This window comes from Peromyscus californicus, unplaced genomic scaffold (assembly GCF_007827085.1).
Source record: "Peromyscus californicus insignis strain IS unplaced genomic scaffold, ASM782708v3 Scaffold_5__1_contigs__length_169319896, whole genome shotgun sequence".
Lineage (NCBI taxonomy): Eukaryota > Metazoa > Chordata > Mammalia > Rodentia > Cricetidae > Peromyscus > Peromyscus californicus.
In genome coordinates this window covers 142,059,020-142,079,259 of record NW_026294573.1, presented here as the reverse complement: position 1 = coordinate 142,079,259, position 20,240 = coordinate 142,059,020, and the positions used below count along the sequence as shown (strand labels likewise).

General features: G+C 39.2%; 1 protein-coding gene across 3 annotated transcripts in view; it reads right to left on the bottom strand.

Annotated features, from left to right (window-relative positions):
* Positions 1–20,240, bottom strand: part of Ubxn2b (UBX domain protein 2B) — a 56,479-nt gene that overhangs the window by 10,451 nt on the left and 25,788 nt on the right. For 2 of the 3 annotated variants that reach the window (XM_052716037.1, XM_052716035.1), the window contains one exon: positions 13,492–19,545. In XM_052716037.1, the coding sequence (XP_052571997.1) occupies positions 19,383–19,545 (163 nt within the window). In that variant the 3' untranslated portion in view covers positions 13,492–19,382. Of the gene's footprint in view, positions 1–13,491; positions 19,546–20,240 lie in introns of those variants that run through there. The other variant, XM_052716036.1, reaches the window with a different exon arrangement.

Sequence of the window (20,240 nt, the reverse complement as noted above, 5' to 3'; positions counted from 1 at the left end):
CTTTGAACAGAAGTGAGGCAATTTTGTAAAATTTTAGGTTATGGAAGAAACCTCATGATCATAAAGATCTCATTTTCTGAGTACAGAGTCAAGTTCACTCATATGCTCAGTTGTGTCTCAAAATGGTACTACTAAACACCAAGAAGTTTGTTTGCACTTCAAAACTGAAGATTGAAAGACAGATTTCAAACATTTCTAGAATGGAAACACTGTACATAGAACTAACTTAAGTTAACCACAGAAAAGTAATTTAATCAAAGAAAAGGCACCACATGCCATTTAATTAAAGACATAGAAGAATAAGTAAAATATATTGTCTATAGTTGTTTTATCTCTTGATGTATTGGTCACAATTCTCATGAAATCTCAAAACATTATAACATTGAAATCAGCTTTAAGAGGTCAAATCAACATCCTTTCTGTTTTAAGAGACAAATGTAGGCTTTCTAGCTCATACACTATAATGGTTGAATATTGATAGGAGTATGGGGAAATGTCTCTGAGATCATGGTAATTGCTAGTAAGTGACTTAATTATTTTTAACAACGTTCCAAGTTATTTCAAAATGCTAATCCATTAAGAAGTAAATAGTTTGAAAAAAGAAAAAAAAGATGAAAATAGGAGGACTTGGGAAGAAGGGGTTTGTTCAGTAGGAGTGAAGGGGGATGAGAGGATAATGGGAGAGGAATATGATCATAGTACCTTATATATGTATGAAATTGTTAAAGAATAAGTAAACAAAAAAACCCAAGAGAAATGTCTCCTATTTTGCAGATAGTAGAGGACAAATTAAAGGACCAAATGCAGTAGACAGCAGACACATGGACATTGACTATGCTGTTCAAGATTTCACAGAGGAAAAGGGTTTGCCTGAGGTTTCACTGATAGCTAACCATGGACTAAACACCAGGACTTGGGTTATACTTATATTCTTTCCCCAATTCATGCCATTTTTGCCTACTGCATTGTTTCTACTGAAGCTTTCATGAAATACAGACATTAAGAAGTAAATAAGTTCAAGTATGTAATTTGATGAGCTAAGCTTAGGTTGCTGATCTAGTGAAATTTAACCCAGAAACTGGTTTAAGCATCTGGCCAAGGAACATGCTGTTCTTCTTGGTTGCTCAACTGATTCTAGCCACAAAGAAGTTCAAGGAAGAGCAACATGAATGCTTTCATACTCTGGCCTCCATTTCATATTGGTATATGTTTTTCTGGTGACAGCTAAGTTCTACAGAAGGTTTGAAAAATAAATCCCAAAGAAATCATTGGTTGTACGCAGATAGGTTGTTGACTGAACTGACAATACCATTTTCCCCTTTGTTGTAATCACTTCTTAGAAATTCTTCATACAACAGGCTTATAAATGGGTGAATTCATGACTCATATCTATCAGAACAAAGAAATATCCGAAGTAAGGTGTGCATGTGGGTACTAGACAGTGTAGAGATGCCAAGAGTTTGGTAACAAAAGAGCCAGCTGTGGCATTTCCAAAGTCAATATAGCACTGTGTCACATACAGACCCAGACCCAAGATCAAGGCCATTTACTGATAAGAGTAGACCTTGAACTGGGTTTAACAAGAGCATTGGCCCAGGACTAAACTTACATGTAGCTTTGATCCTTTGGGTACTCAATGTTTATATTAAGATAATTTTATATTCTTAGGCTTACAAGCTCTAATCAGATGAAATGCCAAACCAAACCAAAGAACCCAGTAATGCTACAGATACATCTTAAGAAGAAGAAAAAAACCACTATGACCTGGTGGAGCAAATGCTATTTACTTCAACTTCTAAAAACGGCAAATTGCTTTCTACAGAATTGCCCATGTGCCATCATTCCTACTGGGGATATCAATGTATTTGGTTAAGGGCTTAGTTTATTAGTAGGGATAGAAAAGAATAAATTGATCTAATATTGATTTTGGAATTCTTAGAAGCATGTAACTTCTAAACTGGGATTTTTAAACTCAGACATGATGGCAGAGGTCTGGGAGTATGGTAAGGAGTAAGGTAGACAAAGTGATATCCCTAGGCATGGCCTGAAAGGATTTTAAAAGTACAAATGTCTTGAGCATTACTGCAGTTGTTTCTACTGATACAGTGCTTCTCCTTTCCTTGTAGCCTACCTTTAGCAAAGGTAGATACCGAGAAAAAAAAGGAAAATGTTGTTTATTTCCAAGGCTTTGTTTTTTCAGAGAGAGAGAGTGCATGTGAAAACCACAGAAATTGCCAAGTTCAGTATCTGTGTAAATCAAGTATGAGTATGAACCATATATTAAGGACAGCAAGATAGTGTTACATAAATCAAATTGGTCAATGATGCTCATGAAAATGAAGTCAGCTGGAAATGTTGGAGAATGCTGGGAAAGGCTCGGGACTCCTCAAGACATGGAGTGGGATTCAGGTTCTATCTTATGAAGGAATTAAAGGGAAGGGAACTGGAGCCACATCTGGCCTACCAGGTCCATTTCTCTCTCTCCTCCTCCTTCTTTCCTATCACCCTACCACCACTGTACCATGGGGGATGAGTGTGGTTAACAAATGTACAGCCATCTCCATATTATTTCCTCACTCTCAGAATATACTATTAGCTGCTGTTCATCTTGCAATCGAGGACAGAGTTTTGAGTCACTTTTCCAGAGACACACAAGAAGTACCAGCAATGGGAATTATTGGTCTTTCTCAATCTGAACAATGTTTATTCTACCAGGCTACCCAGAACTGAGATGAACAATTGCACTGGGAGTTAGGGGGACCCCTAATTACTTATCTAAAAGCTGATAGACATGTATTAGTGACTGTAAATATTGATCACTACTTTCAGATTGCTAAAAAAATAAGTAGAATTACTTTTTCTGTATCATTTTATTTTCTGTCAATATTGGTTCTTCAACAGAATTTTCTTGGATGAGTTTGGATATTAGTTACTTTTTTATTGCTATGGTAAAATATCATGACCAAAAGCAACTTATAGAAGAACATTTTAGTTTGGATTATAGTTCCCGAGGGAGAGTCCATGATGGCAGGGGAGGGATGATGGTAGGTAGCTGGTGCAGGAGGCTGAGAGGTCACATCTCAACCATACACAAGAAGCAGAATGAGACAAGGGTGTGGGGTAGAGCTATAAAACTTTAAATCCTGTCAAAGGTAGTGACATCTCCTCCAGCAAAGCACCTTCTAAAGGTTCCATAACCTCTCCAAACAGAGTCCCCGGGGGACCAAGTGCTCAAATACCTGATCCTGTAGGGAGCATCCCTTACTCAAACCATAAATTTGTTAAACAAAACAGAATGTTTTTGTATTTTTCAGCAGAAATTAGAGGAACCTGAAATAAATTACAATGGAATATGGAGAAATATCCATTATTAACAAGTGAGTGGCGAGGCAGCAGAGCCACAGCTATGCAGTTCCAGAGCTGAGTTATTTGGAAACAAAGCCAGTTAGATGGCAGGTACTACCAAAGATTAGACTTTTCTGTAAGAAGGAAGAGTTTATTTGGACCTATGGTTACAGAGGGACGAGAATCTATTATGGCCAGGAGGCATAGCAGCAAAGTTGCAGGCATGGTGGCAGGAGAATAGACCAGATTAAAAAAAAATGATTATCCTCTCACCCATTATACCCCAACTGCAGTTTCCCTGCCTCCCTCCCCGAGTCTCTCCTCCCATCTCCCCTATCCCTCAGATCCATGTCCCCTCTGTTTCCCCTCAGAAAACAGCAGCCTTCCCAGGGACATCCACCAAACACAGCATGACAAGCTACAACAAGACCAGGCACATCCTATCACATCAAGGCTGGACGAAGCAATCCAGTAGGAGAAGGGTTACACAAGCAGGCTAAAGAGTCAGAGACAGCCCTGGCTCCCACTGTCAGGAGTCTCACAAGAACTCCAAGATACTCAGCCGTAACACATATGCAGAGGACATGGGTCAGACCCACACAGGCTCCCTGATTCCTGTGAGCCCTCATGAATCCCGGTCAGTTGATTCTGTGTGCTGTTTTCTCATGGTGTTCCTGACCCCTCTGATTCCTCTGGCCTAGAGATAAAGTGTATTTTTTTCTTTTTGGACTTTTCAAGACAAGGTTTCCCTGTGTAGCCCTGGCTGTCCTGGAACTCACTCTGTAGACCAGTCTGGCCTTAAACTCACAAAGATTGGCCTGCCTCTGCCTCCTGAGTACTTGGATTAAAGATGTGCACCACCACCACCACCTGGCTAAGAAGACCAGATCTTAACTACACCACATATTCCTGAAATATTGAAGATTAAAGATCATGATGATTTTGGATTTAATAATGATTTAAATTTAAAGATGTTGCTAAGGCTGTTTCTGACAACAGACAGTTGTGGAACCCTAATGTCTAGACTGGATAGCTGAGGCAATTCACGTGTTTATACAGGGCACCTTTGGGGGAAACTTGGGCCCAGAAGCTACTGCGAAGCAAGACAAAGAAAATTTGAAGACATCAGAGATGTAGGCACACACAAGGGCATATTTTACCCTTGGTTTTAAGAAGTCAAATGCTAAGGGGTTATGAAGAGTTAGTAAGAAAAAAACTTATTGTCTTAAAAAGTTACAAAGTGAGAAAGTATTAGAAATTATTGAATTTTTAAATGCCTTTGAGAAATGTGTAATTATATAATAGATTCCTACATCTCTGATGTCTTCAAATTTTCTTTGTCTTGCTTCTCAGTAGCTTCTGGACCCAAGTTTCCCCCAAAGGTGCCCTGTATAAACACGTGAATTGCCTCAGCTATCCAGTCTAGACATCAGGGTTCCACTCCTGTTGTCAGAAACAGCCATATGTAACATGTAATAGGAATGTTTAATATCACAAACAGATAAAGGATAATTTTGCCAGTTTACAGAGATGGGGAGAGAGAGAGAGAGAAAACACAAGAACCAAAAGTGGAAATAAAAATGAACTAAACTGAAACTGTAACATATCAAGGAACAAATTAGAAGTAAGAGCAGGAGAAAGTAGATGAATTAATGGGTGGGGCATTAGTGGGAAAGGCCAGCAGTTGTTAGTTCTTATTTCTCAGAAAGTTAACTTTCTGCAAGGTAGGACAGTAAGATGAGGTACAAAGAGTTTGCAAGTCCTACAGAGGTCACCAGCTAGGAAGTAAGCCAAGGTATCAAGTCCTTGCCTGTATCCAAAGCTTAGACTCTACTACCACCATTTTGCATTAATAAAAGGTAACTATTTTGCTTGCTTGTTTCTGTTTTTTGAGACAGGTTCTCTCTGTGTAGCTCTGGCTGTCCTGGAACTTGCTCTGTAGACCAGGCTGGCCTTTAACTCAAGAGATCTGCCTGCCTCTGCCTCCTGAGCACTGTGTGCCACCACAGCTCAGCAACAGTCAACATTTAAAAGAACACTTTTGTTACTTTAATTTTTGTTACACTTTTTTGTGTATGTTGAGATGGAGAGTGCTCTTAGAATGATGTGCTTGTGGCAGTCAGAGGACAACTCATGAAGTCAGTTTTCTCCTTCTGCCAGATGTGTCCCAGAGATCAAACAGTTTGTCAGGCTTGGTGGCAGGGGCTTTTACCCATTTCACCACCTCACTAGTCTGAAATTTTTACTGTACAGTTCAAAGAAACAAATTTTGGGGTGTAGGAGAGCTGTCTCAGCAGTTAAGAGGATGGTGCTTCTTTCCAGCATCCATAGCAAATGGCTTAGAACTGCCTGTAACTGCCACTCCAGGGGATCCAACACCTTTTTCTGGCTCCTGTAGGCACTGAAACACACACACACACACACACACACACACACACACACACACACACACACACACACACACACACTAAAAAACTGAAAAGGTATCTTTTAAAAAACTTTCTACATAGCCAAAATATCACTTCACAAAATTATTTGTGGTTTTCAACATACCTTGTCCATATTCAAATTGCAGAGAAGCTTCTTAAGTCAAGTAAGGTAAACAGCTCCAATAGCTCCAGGAAGACCCTGAAACTGATCAGATTCATTAGCCCCCTCCCTCCCTAGAGTAAACAGTAAAAGCTTCTGAGAATCACTCTGAGACAAGATGCAAAGAGGATTCTGAGATTAGAGCAGCTGTCTAGAAGAGGTTTAGACAAACTGAGGCACCTGGAAGGGACACACTCCAACCTGTTGAGCTGCCTGCAGGCCGTGCAGCGTGCTTCAGGATTCCAGCATTTGTGAGCTGTCACCTATGCTGGGGTGGGCTTTGTGTTGCTTCTGTCTTTGAGTCATTTCTGCTCCTGTAAATAACCACTCACCCAAGTTCCTGTCAGTAACCCCAATAAAACTCATTGTTCACCAAGTTGGACTTTGATGATATATGTACTTCGGTCTGTCATGGGGTCCTTATTTGGGTTCTAGATGTGCGTGTTGTGTTTCCCCAGAAAATGTTTTTTCACATAAATATGTGTGGTTTTTTTTTCACTTATGTGTACATATATAAGGCATATGTGGAAGATAAGTGAATTTTGTTTTATGTTTGGAGACATACACACACAATCTTTCTTCCATTTTCATGTGCTATATGTATATATTTTTACAATTTACATTCTGCATATTAGAAAGAACACATGACATTTGTCTTCCTGAGTGTTTCTAATGTTCTATAACATGCTATCCATCAGTTCCATTATTGTCTTGCAGATGATGTCATTTCACTCCTCTTTATGGCTGCAAGTTTCGAGTTGGATGTGGGGGCACACAGCTGCAATCCCAGGGCTACACAGCAAGACTTTGCCAAAAGCAAGCAAGCAAGCAAGCAGGTGATGTATACATACAACAGGCTGCGCAGTACAGCAGGAAGTGGGCAATAGCTGTTCATCACACCATTAGACTTGCTCAGTGAATTATAGTAATAATGACTTTATTTTTCACTGTACAATTTTATCTTCATTTTTCCTTGCCATTGTCTAGTGATAAGAATGTAATATTTTTTATATTAATTGGGCAAATCACACCAAATTTATTTCCCTATCAATCCATCACATAGTAATTTTAATACCGACTAATAATCACTGCCTCAATTTCCTTTAGGGGCTTCAAAATGGTGATTTTATGATTTCATCTATTATTTATATCATATTTTTATAGTCACCTGTGGATTCTAACATACTTTAACCCATTGAGGTTCAGAAAAACTGTAGTGGTTCTGAAAATTTTTCATTGACTATATATATGAATGCTACTCTTTACCAGATATCCCACACATGTAACCAGACTCTCTCTCTCTCTCTCTCTCTCTCTCTCTCTCTCTCTCTCTCTCTCTCTCTCTCTCTCTCTCTCTCTCTCTCTGTGGTTAGGGACTGAACTCAGGCCTTTGTATGTGCTAAAAAGGCACTTTACCATTATGGTACATCTCCCCATTAAAATGTTTTCAATAAGACTTGTCAAATTTTCTTACCAGAAAACTAGCTTACAAGGAAGAGAACAGTACAAGCTGTATTTTCCTAAATTCACTTATTAGTTCTCTCATTTGTTTATCTTTAAATCCATCATAGCATCATTGGGCACATTTTGAATGCTTATGAAATAAGTTTATGAAATAGAAGCAGAAGCAAAGGACTGAGTTTTAATCTTCCAGCTTCAATAAAACTGTATGTTTTAGTGCATTGTGACGTCTTGACAGACACACATAGCTGCAATGATTACCGCAGTCAAGGAAATTAGTATACCAACTTACACAAGCTCTGTGGTGAAAACACTGAGACCCACTCACAAGTTTTCAAGTATATGCTTAGTACTACACTGCTCTTCAGAGCTCATTCATCTAACTCAGTCTGTGCAGATGATCTCCCTTTCATAGCCTGACTTCTAATAACTGTTCTATTGTTACAATGAACTCATGTTCTTCATTCCTACACATATAACATCATGTATGTAGTATTTGTCTTTGGCTTATTTCCCTTAGCATGGTATCTCTCAGTTTTGAACATGTTATCACAAATGTCAAGGGTTCCTTCTATCTAAAGGCTAATAGTCTGTCACATGTATACATCAACTTATCTGTTAGTCTCTTGTAGGACACTTAGGTTGATAATTTATCTTGGCTATTAGAAACACACTGAATTAAACAAGGGATGACTATACTTTAAGGTAGTGTTCTATTTCCTTTGGCCAAATACTGGGTAATGGCAGCTGAGGATACTCTTTTCTACAATGGCTGTACAAAACAATGGTGTTGATAGCCTCATTCTGAAGAGAAGAAAATTGGAACTTAAGAGCTGATGGCAACAATTAATCTTGTTTATTAACTTCACCAGGATGAGATGCCCAGGAAACTGGTAAAGCACATTCCTGAATATGTCTGTGAGGGAATTTGCAGAGACAACTGGCATGTGGGTTAATGAAGTGACCCACTCTAAAGGCATCGTCCAATAAGTTCCTAGAAGGCTGGATGGAATAAAACGTCACCGAATCCTTCCAGAGTGGGCATATTTTCTCTACTGCCACTGCCCACAGACATGACAGTCTAGAGTTATCCTTTGAATGGAGATGTACACTTACTCCTCAGGCGGCCTCGAGTCCTTCAGCATTGGTCTATGGCTGCATCACTGGTTTCTCTTGTTCTGAGAATTCCTGCTTCCATGAATGAGCACCTACTAGGTTCACTGGTTTTCTAGGCTATAGAAAGCCCCAGTAGTACTATTCAGTTTATGATTTTGTAAGCCAGTTTAATAAATCTAAATGTGTGTGTGCATACTCATGTTAATTGTGTTCTCTGAAGGACCCTAATAGATTGGTGGTATGAGGAATTTAGGATATTCAACTCCTATGCCAATCCTCACTGATTTTCCAATTCTCCCACTCAAGTCTGTTACTGGCCTTGGTGATTATAATTTGCATCATTATTTCGTTTTGAGAGACACAGATCAAAGTAACTGACCATGGTGAGAACTGATGACTGCAATGGTGAAAGAGAATCAAGAACTGAAATTCAAGAAACAAGAAGGGATATAGTATCAATTTGAAAAGGAAACAATACTAAATTTTATGGTGGTTCATTTAAATGGATAATGTATTGAGGAAACTGAACACAGTGAGGCAAATTACATGATTTCCAGGGAGAATGGTTTGTAAGCAATTCACTCAAGTGATGTTCACACTGAAAAGAACCCAGGGCACACCGCAGTGACAGCAGCAATGTTCTTATAAACTATTATTACATTACTGAAATGTTAATCACATTTGGCTATCACATCACTAGGGAGAACAAGGACAATGCAAGTGACAAATGGCATTGCTAAATGAGTATTTGTCACTGGGTTAATCCTAGTAACTAACAAGTACTTTTGATCCCATCTGTATAATACAGTAGCTAAGGGAATGATACTGATGAAATTCTTTCCTAGTATCTACACACCCCCTGGTGGAGAAAATAAGTAACCACATACCCATAATGCTTTACTATCAGCAGTGCCTGAACAAGGGCCTAGAATAAGACCCTTGGTCCTAAGGACTCATTGCCAGATGATATTGAAAACTGTGACCATTGCTTCACTCATTGTTGCCTCAGGCAACTCCTCTCCTACACATATTGGCAGTAGACATGCAGTTTTTGTCTCATGTCTTGTGCTGTCATTTTGTGAAAGTGAAACACAGTAAACACTTTTAAAAATGTGGGGATGATGCGTGTATGGTACGTGCATGTGTGTGCTGCCATGCTAGAATGTGGAGATCAGAGGACAAACTCAATGTTGGTCCCATCTTACTTGAGACTGGTTCTCTGTGCTGTTCATGGCTATGTAGCCCAGGCTAGCTGGCCCATGAGTTTCAGGAATCCTCCATCTTGGCCCTCCAAACTTGTCAGAGGAGTTGCAAGATGAGACACAAGAGACCTTGCCCAGCTTTAGGTGGGTTTTAGAGATTTGAACTTACAGTTGCATGGCAAGCACTTGACCAACTGAGCTACTTTTACCACCTAAGTTTTCTTTTCAACTCCTCAACCACACCTTTTTTTAATATAAAAAATTGCTAAGTTGGAAAAAAACAAAATAAACATTGAGGAAAAATATAACAAAAATTTGAAATGCACTAGAATAGCACACATGAATTAACAGAACCAAATTACAGTGAATCTAGCAGTTATCGTATTTGCTCAAACAGTAATATAACAAAATAAAAGTTTGGCATTTCTATTAGGTACACTGTAGACTAGTACTAAGAAATGAAAGCTAAGCGTGGTAGCACACACCTGTAATGCCAGTATTCTAGAGGCAGAGGGGGGAGGACTTCAAATTCAAGATCAGCTTGAGCCACACAGTGAGTTCAAGGCTGGACTGGGCTACATTATCACCTACAAAAAGAGGTGGAGGCTCTGAGCACAAGGCACGGCACTTTGGCATGCAAAGAACCTCAGAGGAAGCTGCAAGGTCCAAGAAGCAGGCTCAAGCTAAGTCTCTGGTTCCTGATTCACCTTCCTCCTTCCAGATCTGGTTCCAGAGGGGTGCTGGCTTACACAAGGAGAGCCACCTGAACCCCTAGGCCTTGCTGAACTTCCTGCTTCTGCGATGACCATTTGTCCAGTCCTGTTAGCACATCTGTCCATTCCTCATGGAACCTAAGCATAAAGACCCGTGGGAGGCTGGGTCTTCTTCGTATTTACAAAGTCCTGTCATAGAAAACTTCCAGGAAACATGCTCTGTCTTTTGCTTTAGGAGTCAGCTGTGAGTCTTGTGTTGGGGATAACTCATCTTTCCATCTCCAGTTACCCTAAATTGTAGAGCAATGGACAAACCACACCCAGGATAGGGTAACTGCTGACACCCACTTAGTGTTTCTAAAAGTCATTTAGCTTTTCTCCCATGAAAATCTTAGGGATATTTATTTACCTTACCTTTCAGGGTGCTCAGAAAGGCTATATGAAATAATGTATGGAGAAAGGATTTTAAGTTACTATTATTTGAAGATACATCTCCATTTAAAAATTAGATGCACTTGGTGCTTTTAGCATACACCAGTTTGCATAATTGAGCTATTCAGAATATACTTACTGGTAATCTTTAGAGATTCACTCATCTAACACATATTTGTCAGTTGGACTGGCTCCAACGTGAGCCTAATTTTATATGTGGAACTGTTGTTGACAGAGGGCATGCCTGTCACACAGCTTTGTAACCCTCAGTGAGTGGCTTATTAGAGCCAACTATGCCATCTTGTCCCTGCTGTTGGCACAGCTCTGCCCACATCTGGCTCCTCTCCTTACACATCTTAGGATGAAGAACTTACCGTTCTAAGCAAAGTTTCCAGGAACCTAAAGGCCCAGGGAAGCCATATTTAGAAGTATAGGAAGGGCTTGTGATAGAGCTCGGTGACAGCACATGCCCAGCATGCACCAGGTGACTGACTGCACATGATCAGCATGTGCCAGGTTAGGGTTTAATTCCCAGTTCTGAAAACAGAGAACAGGGCACCCCAAAATGCTTTCAATAGGCAGAAGAAAGAATGAGTGGAAGTGAAAATTTCTAAGTTGGAGATTTGGAGTTATATGATCAAAACAAAACACCCCAACTTACACATCAATGGGGGTTGGATGTTCAGGCATGTACAGAGTAAAGGCAGGCATCTAATATTATTTGCAGTATAAAGAATGAACATACTTACTTCTCCATATATTTAAGTCATTAAGTAAAACTTAGCTTTGAAGAATCATTCATAAAAGTGAAGTTGAGACTTACTTGCACACATGAAATAAAAATGCAAAAACTAATCAACTTTTAGGAATGTAAACATCTCTTATCATTTTTACTAACAGAGTAAGATGGGCTCTCTTAATTCAAACATTAATTTAAGAGGAGCAAAAAAATAATTTGTGACTGGTCTGGTGGTCCCCTGCAACTGAGTGCAAGTCCAGTGATCTCAGAGCAAGCACTCACCGAGTAGGTACAGGTCCTACCTGGAACTGCATGAGCACAAAGCCATTTTCATTATACCAAAACCAGATTAAAACACAAATAAAAACAAAAAGGGATCCAGATACCTGTGGCTATAGCTGTGTTAAAACTGATTTATTTCAAGTACTGTAGAGCAAATACTTCTTGCAATTAGGAGCTATAGTGCTTGTTTTTTATCAAATATACTTAAAATGCATGTCTATAAATAAAAAGGAATCTATGGAGATTATTATCTACATTGGGATATCAAAGCAGACTTTCACCACATCATCTTTCTCAAAATAATTTCAAGAACACCGAATCCATGCATGTTTGCAGACTTCTTTATCTGGTTATAAAGGTTATTTGGAAATCAGTTAACTCCAGGTCATTTCTGCTGCCTCTGCTTGCGTGGGAGATTGCACAATAGTGTTAACTCAGAGAACAAAAACAATATATAATGAAAGTGAGAAGTTTATAAGTGCAGCCAATTAAGAGTGGAGTCAAAGTCAACAGCTCCTCAAGCTGGATTATCTAAGAGGTCTGAGTGCCATATGATAAGCCTTTACTATCAGCTAATTTTCTGCAGCTTTTTAATTTAAATCATTATTAAATATATTTTAATGCACACTCAATTTACTATGCTTGAATTTTCTTAACTCCTCTTTCATATTTCAGGGTAATCAATAGTTATGTGAAATTAATAAAGTGAATAGATACTACCTTAGCACTGAGGTCTGTATAAAGATATAAACTTAAGTATCAGACTATATGACAGTGACTAGTGCCCCTTTGGTGGCTTTTGAGTAAACAAACACAAGCCATTAAACAGGTTGAGGACTTTCCACTGGATCTGGCTGCAGAGAGCAGAACTTAGTTTATGAACAGAAGGTTTTAATTAACCGACCACCAGGGAGAACAAAGACAAAGAAGTACAGATAGAAACAATCGATAGGAACCTCACAAGTAGCACACTCTCTTATCCTTGAAGGGGAATGTATTGTACAGACCATTTCCCTCTGTTCTTAGTGTATCTCAAGTCAGAGTTACTCTCAGACACAATGCCTTTTTCAGACTAGGTTGTTGGCAGGATCTCCGTATCTCCACATTCTGGAATCACAGTACACACCAACTAGGACTCAGAAATACCCAGGCATTCATGTTCTTAGTTGCCATTAGCTGGGCTTTTTTCATCCATTACCATGGAGAAACCATTGGGTACTTTACTCAAACTATGGTACATATGCAACTAGTCCTGGAAATGAACCAAGATGGCATGTCCAGGATCTTTTCTCCTTCAAAACCTAATAAAACTAACAAACATTTGCTATTACTGGTATTCTTGGTAACATTCTGAATCTGTTTAGAAATATAAATGCATGCATCCATTAACTCATTACTTAGCCATCCAGAGCCACTCTTATGTAAGGTACTACCACAGGATCTAGGGATCTAGTGGATCAAAATCCTTGCATTGTTTGAAATGCTGGGGAATGGCAGCAGTATTAGCAGATGAGAACAGAAGTTCAATTACTAAGACTATCTTGAACAGCTCTTGTAAAAGGGTAAAGAAGCTATGGAGATAGGGATGTCAGGCTGAGGCATGAAAGGAGGATTCACTGAAGAAACTGTATTTATTAAGTAAGCTGAGGCCAGGATAAGCCATACAATACAATGACATTAACTACAACATGCCTGTAAGCCCTCAATAAGTGATAAACCCACACATCTCTAAGATATATATTCCTTATTGAAAATCAATGGCATATATCTTAACATTAAAGAATACAAGATCAGATCAGTTTGAGTTGCTATATAGTACTTGTCTGCACAATATTTCAAATACTACCATCTAATTATAAATATCTATGTTTTCAAGGGGTATTCCTAGACTCAATGTTATTATGCATTTTTATAAACACATGAAAACACTGTATTTGCATACAACTTTATTATATGAATAAAAATACCTCATGCTACAGAATGTTGAACTTAACATTAATCTACAGAAAATATGAACATTTAAGAATTACTTCTCTTACAACGTTCAACTTCAGTAAAAATTTCAGGCTACTGAAAGCTGGTCATCCATTTGCTCTCAACTATGCTCACAATACGATGCTCAAGTCGACCATTTCCTGAAACTCTGTACTGTTTTTTTTTTTGCCACTTTTTAATTAACATATATTGTCATATAACACTAAAAATGAGTTATTATTCTTGATCTTAAAATAAAAGTGGCAAAGTTAGCAAGGAAATAAGACTTTGTCATAGAGGTAAAAATCAAAACTAAAATGAGGAAGATGTTAAATATGAAAACCACACCAATGAACCTTTTGTAATAAGTGTTCTGAAAGACACATTCAAATGTACACTGTGTAGAGAAGGAAAGCACAAACCCCAAGTCAGTCACAAAATACAGGGACATTTAGTTGTCTTTCTGAATGCTCAATACTCAGATACACTACAAGCCAATGCAAACTGCAGGGGAGAAAGGAAGGAGGGTAGAGACTGTTCAACACAGGGGTAGCTGACACCCACCTTTAATCTCCTGGTCCCTTTTTGAGTTTCAAATTAGAATACAATATCTTAACTTGCCAACAGGAAAGGACAGTGTTGATAATTCTGTGCAAGGTCTTTATGTCCATGTACTGAATTACTGGTCATTTATTTGGTCTTGCAGTACAGGGAGTGTTATGATACAACCAGTGGTGACTCACTTGATTTCCTGATGTCTCCCCTTTCAGGAGTCCCCTCTGAAATCAACTGCAGCATCAAGGGAGCTCCTAAGGTGGCTGTGGAGTAAAGTGATTCTGAGTCTTTCTGCTTCCTATGTAAGCATTTATCTAAGGAAAAGAGGTCATCAAGTTCAAACTGTCTAAAGAGCCATCTCCCCATGGCCCCCATGTCACAGCTCTGCATTCTCTAATAGGCAAAACTGCAAAGCTACATGTTATTAGCTGTAGGCCACATAGGTCATTGTACTGGGCTATAAAACACGCACGCGTTTACATATGTATTCTTTTATAAACTCTTTAATTGAAATTAGAGTACACTAAATATTTTACAGATTTATAAAAATTTCTTCAGCTTTCAGCACTATTAGCCAAATATGTACGTGTCAACATGGATACAAACTCTTAAGGGGAAAACTGAATGTACCTTATTATAATAAACTTTATGTTTTCAGAAATACACAGGGGGAAAACAGTCAGGAGGGACCTGAATCTGTTCATGTGGAAGGATAAAAACAGAAACAACCACAGGAAACGGAGACAACACTGTCTTAGCTCAGGCCCTTCTCTGCCCCCAAACAAGGGGCAATTAAATCCTGTGAAGACTCACGTTCAAAGTAACCCAGTCAACCACTGAAATCAAACTGCACATCAAGGATAATTTTAAAAACCTGGTCAACAAGTTTGAATGAAAACACTATTAGCAGGCAGATACTGCCAACTTTTTTTATTACATAATCATTTGGAACAACTGTCCGCAGACACTTGTCTAAGAGGGTGTCATTCTGCTGTCTTGCTTTGTGATGATACATCTGAAAAGTTACAGTACTATAGTATAAATAAATGGGTTCTCAATAAAGCCTATACTGCAGTATCTGTATAAGGACTTGTCATCGTGTGGGCATTCAGTTCTTGTCCTCACACACACTTCTGTCTTTTGGAAGACTATTATACACAAAAATGGCAGTCATTAGCATTTGCATTTGTAGGTACTTAACACAACTGATAAAAAAGCCAAGAGAAAAATTCAAATTATTTTACAAGGGTTGGATTTTTTTTCCCTGTTTTTAAAACAGGTTAATGCCCTTTTATTTACAGTGAATAAGGTATTACTAGTCCTTTTTGTGTGTATGTGTTGTGTGGACACACACACACATGAGTATGCAAGCCCATATGTGTGCCTAGAGGCCTGAAGTTGACATTCTTTATTGAAGCGCGTGCGCGGGGGGGGGGGGGGGGGGGGGGGGGGGGTTCTTGCTGAACCTGGAGCTATCCTGTTTAGTTAGTCTGGTTAGTCCTGTGTTGCAGAGCTCTGCCACATGCTGAGTCTAGAGGAAGCCACTATGCCTGCCAGGCTTTCCATGGATCCTCACCCCTGCTCCATCTGCTGATTTCATCCCTCCAGTCACTGTCTGGTTCATCAGAAAGCTAGATTATCTGTTTTTATTTGTTGGTTTTTTTAAGGCAGTCTTACACTATAGCCCAGGCTGGCCTCTAGGTCACAGTGCTCTTTCCTTAGGTCTGAAGTGGTGGTAACGGGCATGTGTGCCCACAGCTGGCTTTGGTAATCCTTTTGAACTGCAGCTGTTACCCACATTGTGTTTAACATGGGAAAAGGAGTAGGGCTGGGAATGTACTGTGAGGGAAAAGATTCTGAAGTCTTTTTTTCTATGTGATTGAGAAAAATTCTCCATAGAGATCTTGTAGTAACACTTCCAGTATTCAAAATCTTCGCTCTTAGGTGACTCTGGCCTTTAATCCTAGCACTCAGGAGGCAGAGGCAGGCAGATCTTTGTGAGTTTAAGGCCAGCCTGGTCTACATAATGAATGCCAGACCAAACAGGAATATACAGTGAGACCCTGTCTCAAAAAACAAACAAACAAATCCTAGCTCACTTCCTTGCAATAACCAGAGACCTCTAGGTCCCCTACAGCACATTCTAGCCAACCAGGAGGGAGTGGGGTCTGCTGCTGGGACAATCCCAGCTTTGGATTACATATAGGCTCAGTGCAGAGGCTAAGGCAGTTTTGAGGACAGTGACAGAAGGGCCAGCCTGCCTTATTCAGACTATTAGCAGGACAGGCTAGTGCTGGAGAGGATCTGAAGGGAGTTAAGACTTGCTAGGGAAAACATAAATCAGCAGAGAATGTCTACGTGGTTATGAGCAGTCTTTAGAAAATGATGACATTGAAGGCCCTGCTGCTGAGGGCTCAGAGAATGAGGAAGCCATTATTGGAAAACTGAAGCTTAGCTGAGTTGTACAGTTACGTGCAAAGCAGAATTTGTACATGATAAGCTTAAGAGTAAGCTGAAATTTTCAGGTAAACTTTAACCTGTTTTCCTCTTCCTAGTTATAGTGAGTTTTACAGTAAACAGAAACCATGTGAAAAGGTGACATATAAGAAGAAACCAGGGCTTTAGTGGAAGGGATTCTCGGTCTACCTAAACAACAAGCACTTAAGAAAGGTATTTTAAAAGTGACAACACTGTGGAGAAAGCTGGATGTACAGAACCGAGGTGTGGGTGTACAACCCTTAGATAACACGAGAGAGGGAACAAAAGGTCTGAAGGGCTGGGAGCGGCTCAGTAGCTAAAGTGCCTGCCATGCTGAGTGGAGTTAGGGAATCCCTGGAGTAGGCTGCCAGATCAGCTGTACTGGTGAGCTCTGGGTTTACTGAGACCCTGCCTGACTGAATAAAGTGGAAAGAGATTGAGGAAGATTCCCAACATCAACTTCAGGCTTCTCCCAAACACACATCCAGATACACACAAGCATGCACACCACACATGTAATAAAATGGTTTGCATATTCAGTCACACAAAAGGCTCTTGAAGAGATTATGGGTACGACACAGTTCTGTTTTCTCTGAAAAACTAAAAATTAGTGTTCTGTTTTCTCTGAAAAACTAAAAATTAGTGATGGGATTATTTCTGTTAGTAGAAAGATGCTTGGAAGAGCTTCCTGTTTAATGGAGCCAATCTCCATGACACACAGGAGATCCTTAAGTTTCTTGACAGATTGTTGCCATTGTAAAATGAAAGGTACACAGCACAACACGAGAAGAAGAAACAAGCTGTGTGGCTTCTGTGAGAGGAAGATGACCGACACAGTCAACACTCAGAAGACTAAGTTATGAGAGCCACACATTAATGTTGGGCCTTAGATGTTGATGGGATGTCTGGTTGGATTTGCATGCTCCTTGGTAACAGTGGCTCCATTTTTCACTGTTTCCTGTCTTTTACACATCAATGTTCATAGCTTATTCTATAGCTGTCCTGACATTTACCTGTGAGCAAATAATTAGCTTTTAGTGTCATAGGCCGAGATGAAATCTTTACTTAATTTAGCTAATCTTAATGAGATTTGGGACTTCCGAACCAATGAAATGCAGATAAGGTTTTGGACTTTGAGTCGGTTCGATACATTGAGATTTCTGAGCACCTCTGGATGGACGGGGTGAATTATTTGGTAGATGAATCTCTGAGATATTGTGGGCTGTTACCACAGCAACCTTTTCAATGCCCCCAATCCCATGAAGGTGTAACTGAAATGGAAAGAGCAGCTCTGAAGGATGATTAAGGTCACTATAAGTTAACATTTGGCGGCGACCATGGGTTCGTCTGTACATCCTCTCTCGTCTTCTATGTCCTCAAAAGCAGAGAACGGTGTCACTACAGGAGGCTCAAAGGAGGCAAGTGCTGGCTGTCAGATGAGGGAGAGCACCACGGGCAAGGAGCAGAGGTGGCCTCTGGAGGCTCAACAGCCAGAGTTTGTCTAGGGTCCCTCCAACACCCTGATTGTAGCACAGAGGAACTCATTTTCAATTTTTGACCTACATACTTTTAAGATAATAAAATCTGTGCTACTTCAGTCACAAATTCTGTATTTTCTTACATCAACAACAGAAAGTTACCTGGAAATGGTGACTAAGGATAGAATGGTGTCTGAGGGGAAACATGCTTTTCTGTTGTGAATCATTTAAGACATGCCTGGATAAGGAAAACATAAACATCTTGCTGGTAATTTTTGCTCCAGTCTCTCAGACAGAGTTCATACACTGAAAATACCCTCTGTGTTGCATACCTTCAATAGTGTTCCTATGTGTAATAGATCCCTCATTAAAATGTTGAATGAACAAATGAAAGTGGTCCAGGCAGGCTCTGGAAGGGATTATAATTTCTTGATTTTAAAGTGCTGTCTCTCATGTCTTCTCAAGAGCAGATGACTTTTACATCTATTAAAATTTAGTTTATGATACTTGTAATTTTACAAAATACAAGGCCAAAATATATTCTCTGATACTAACATAGTTCAAACAATATGTAAAAAGAATATGCAAAATCTTAGTTATTGTATGATCAAACAGTGTCAAACTCAGAGCAGACATTCTGGTATATATTACAGAAAGGGATCTTTACTAGCTACTGTTCATTGCTGCATTAAAAAACTTGAGTGCAAATTTTACCAAATGCATTTATCAAAAAAGAGTTCTTTTTACTTCATCTGCAAACGTTATTACATTGACACTGAGCACACAGTAAGTTGGTTGACCTAGATGTTTACAGCTATCAATTGAAGCCAACCCTGCAACTAAAAATTCAAACATCAAGATCTATCTGTAGTCTAAATTTATCTAGACAAATACTGGAAGATAGATCAACAGCAAAAACAGAATTTATCTGAATAATAAAAATAATTCAGTTGTTTTTATGCTGGAAGTATTTTTACTAATATGCACATTACCTATTCCTACATGGGTTGGAGCAATACTATTTTAGCTGTTGGAGTATCACGGTATTAAGAATATCTGCTTCTTGTAGGGTCAGACTTTCATCTGTTAGCTCTTTACTTGGAAACGAAGTCACAAGAATAAAGTCAGTTGTTGCAAATTCAGGACGTGATTGTATTATAAAGTCTCGGACATCCAGAATCCTGAAGGAATAAGTAAAAATAGTTTGTTGTAGCAAGGGCATATTTCCATGCAAACTTTTAGCTAAAATCATTCTCACAATAAAAATTATATAACCTAACTTTTGTTTAAAGGTACTATAATTTCTTTAAGTTACATTGTTTTGATGGGAAAGTTCATCAGATTTTGAAAGAAAAGTAATAATTTTGGAGTATACATTTGTAATAAAAACCATATTTATGTGAATTATATACAAAATAAGTATAAATAATATTATTATATTAAAAGTACAAGTCTGATTGTTTTCAAAGTAAAAACTGTTGGCAATCTAAGGCTCTAAGACACTGGGCAGGATAAGCCTAACACTATAAATCACACACACACACACATACACACACACACACACACACACACACACACACACACACACACACACACACGCATGCAGCAGTTCAGCTTTCTACGGCGCCACATTGGGGGCCAAAATGTTGTTGGTTTTTTACTCTCTTGGGGGGCCCAACCACCCAGCTCCCAAATAAATCACACATAAAGACTTATTCTTAATTATAAATGCCCAGCCTTAGCTTGGCTTGTTTCTTGCCAGCTTTTCTTAACCTAAAATAGCCCATCTACCTTTTGCCTCTGGGCTTTTACCTTTCCTTACTTCTGTATACCTTTCTTTCTTACTCCGTTCTGCTTATATAGCTGGGTGGCTGGC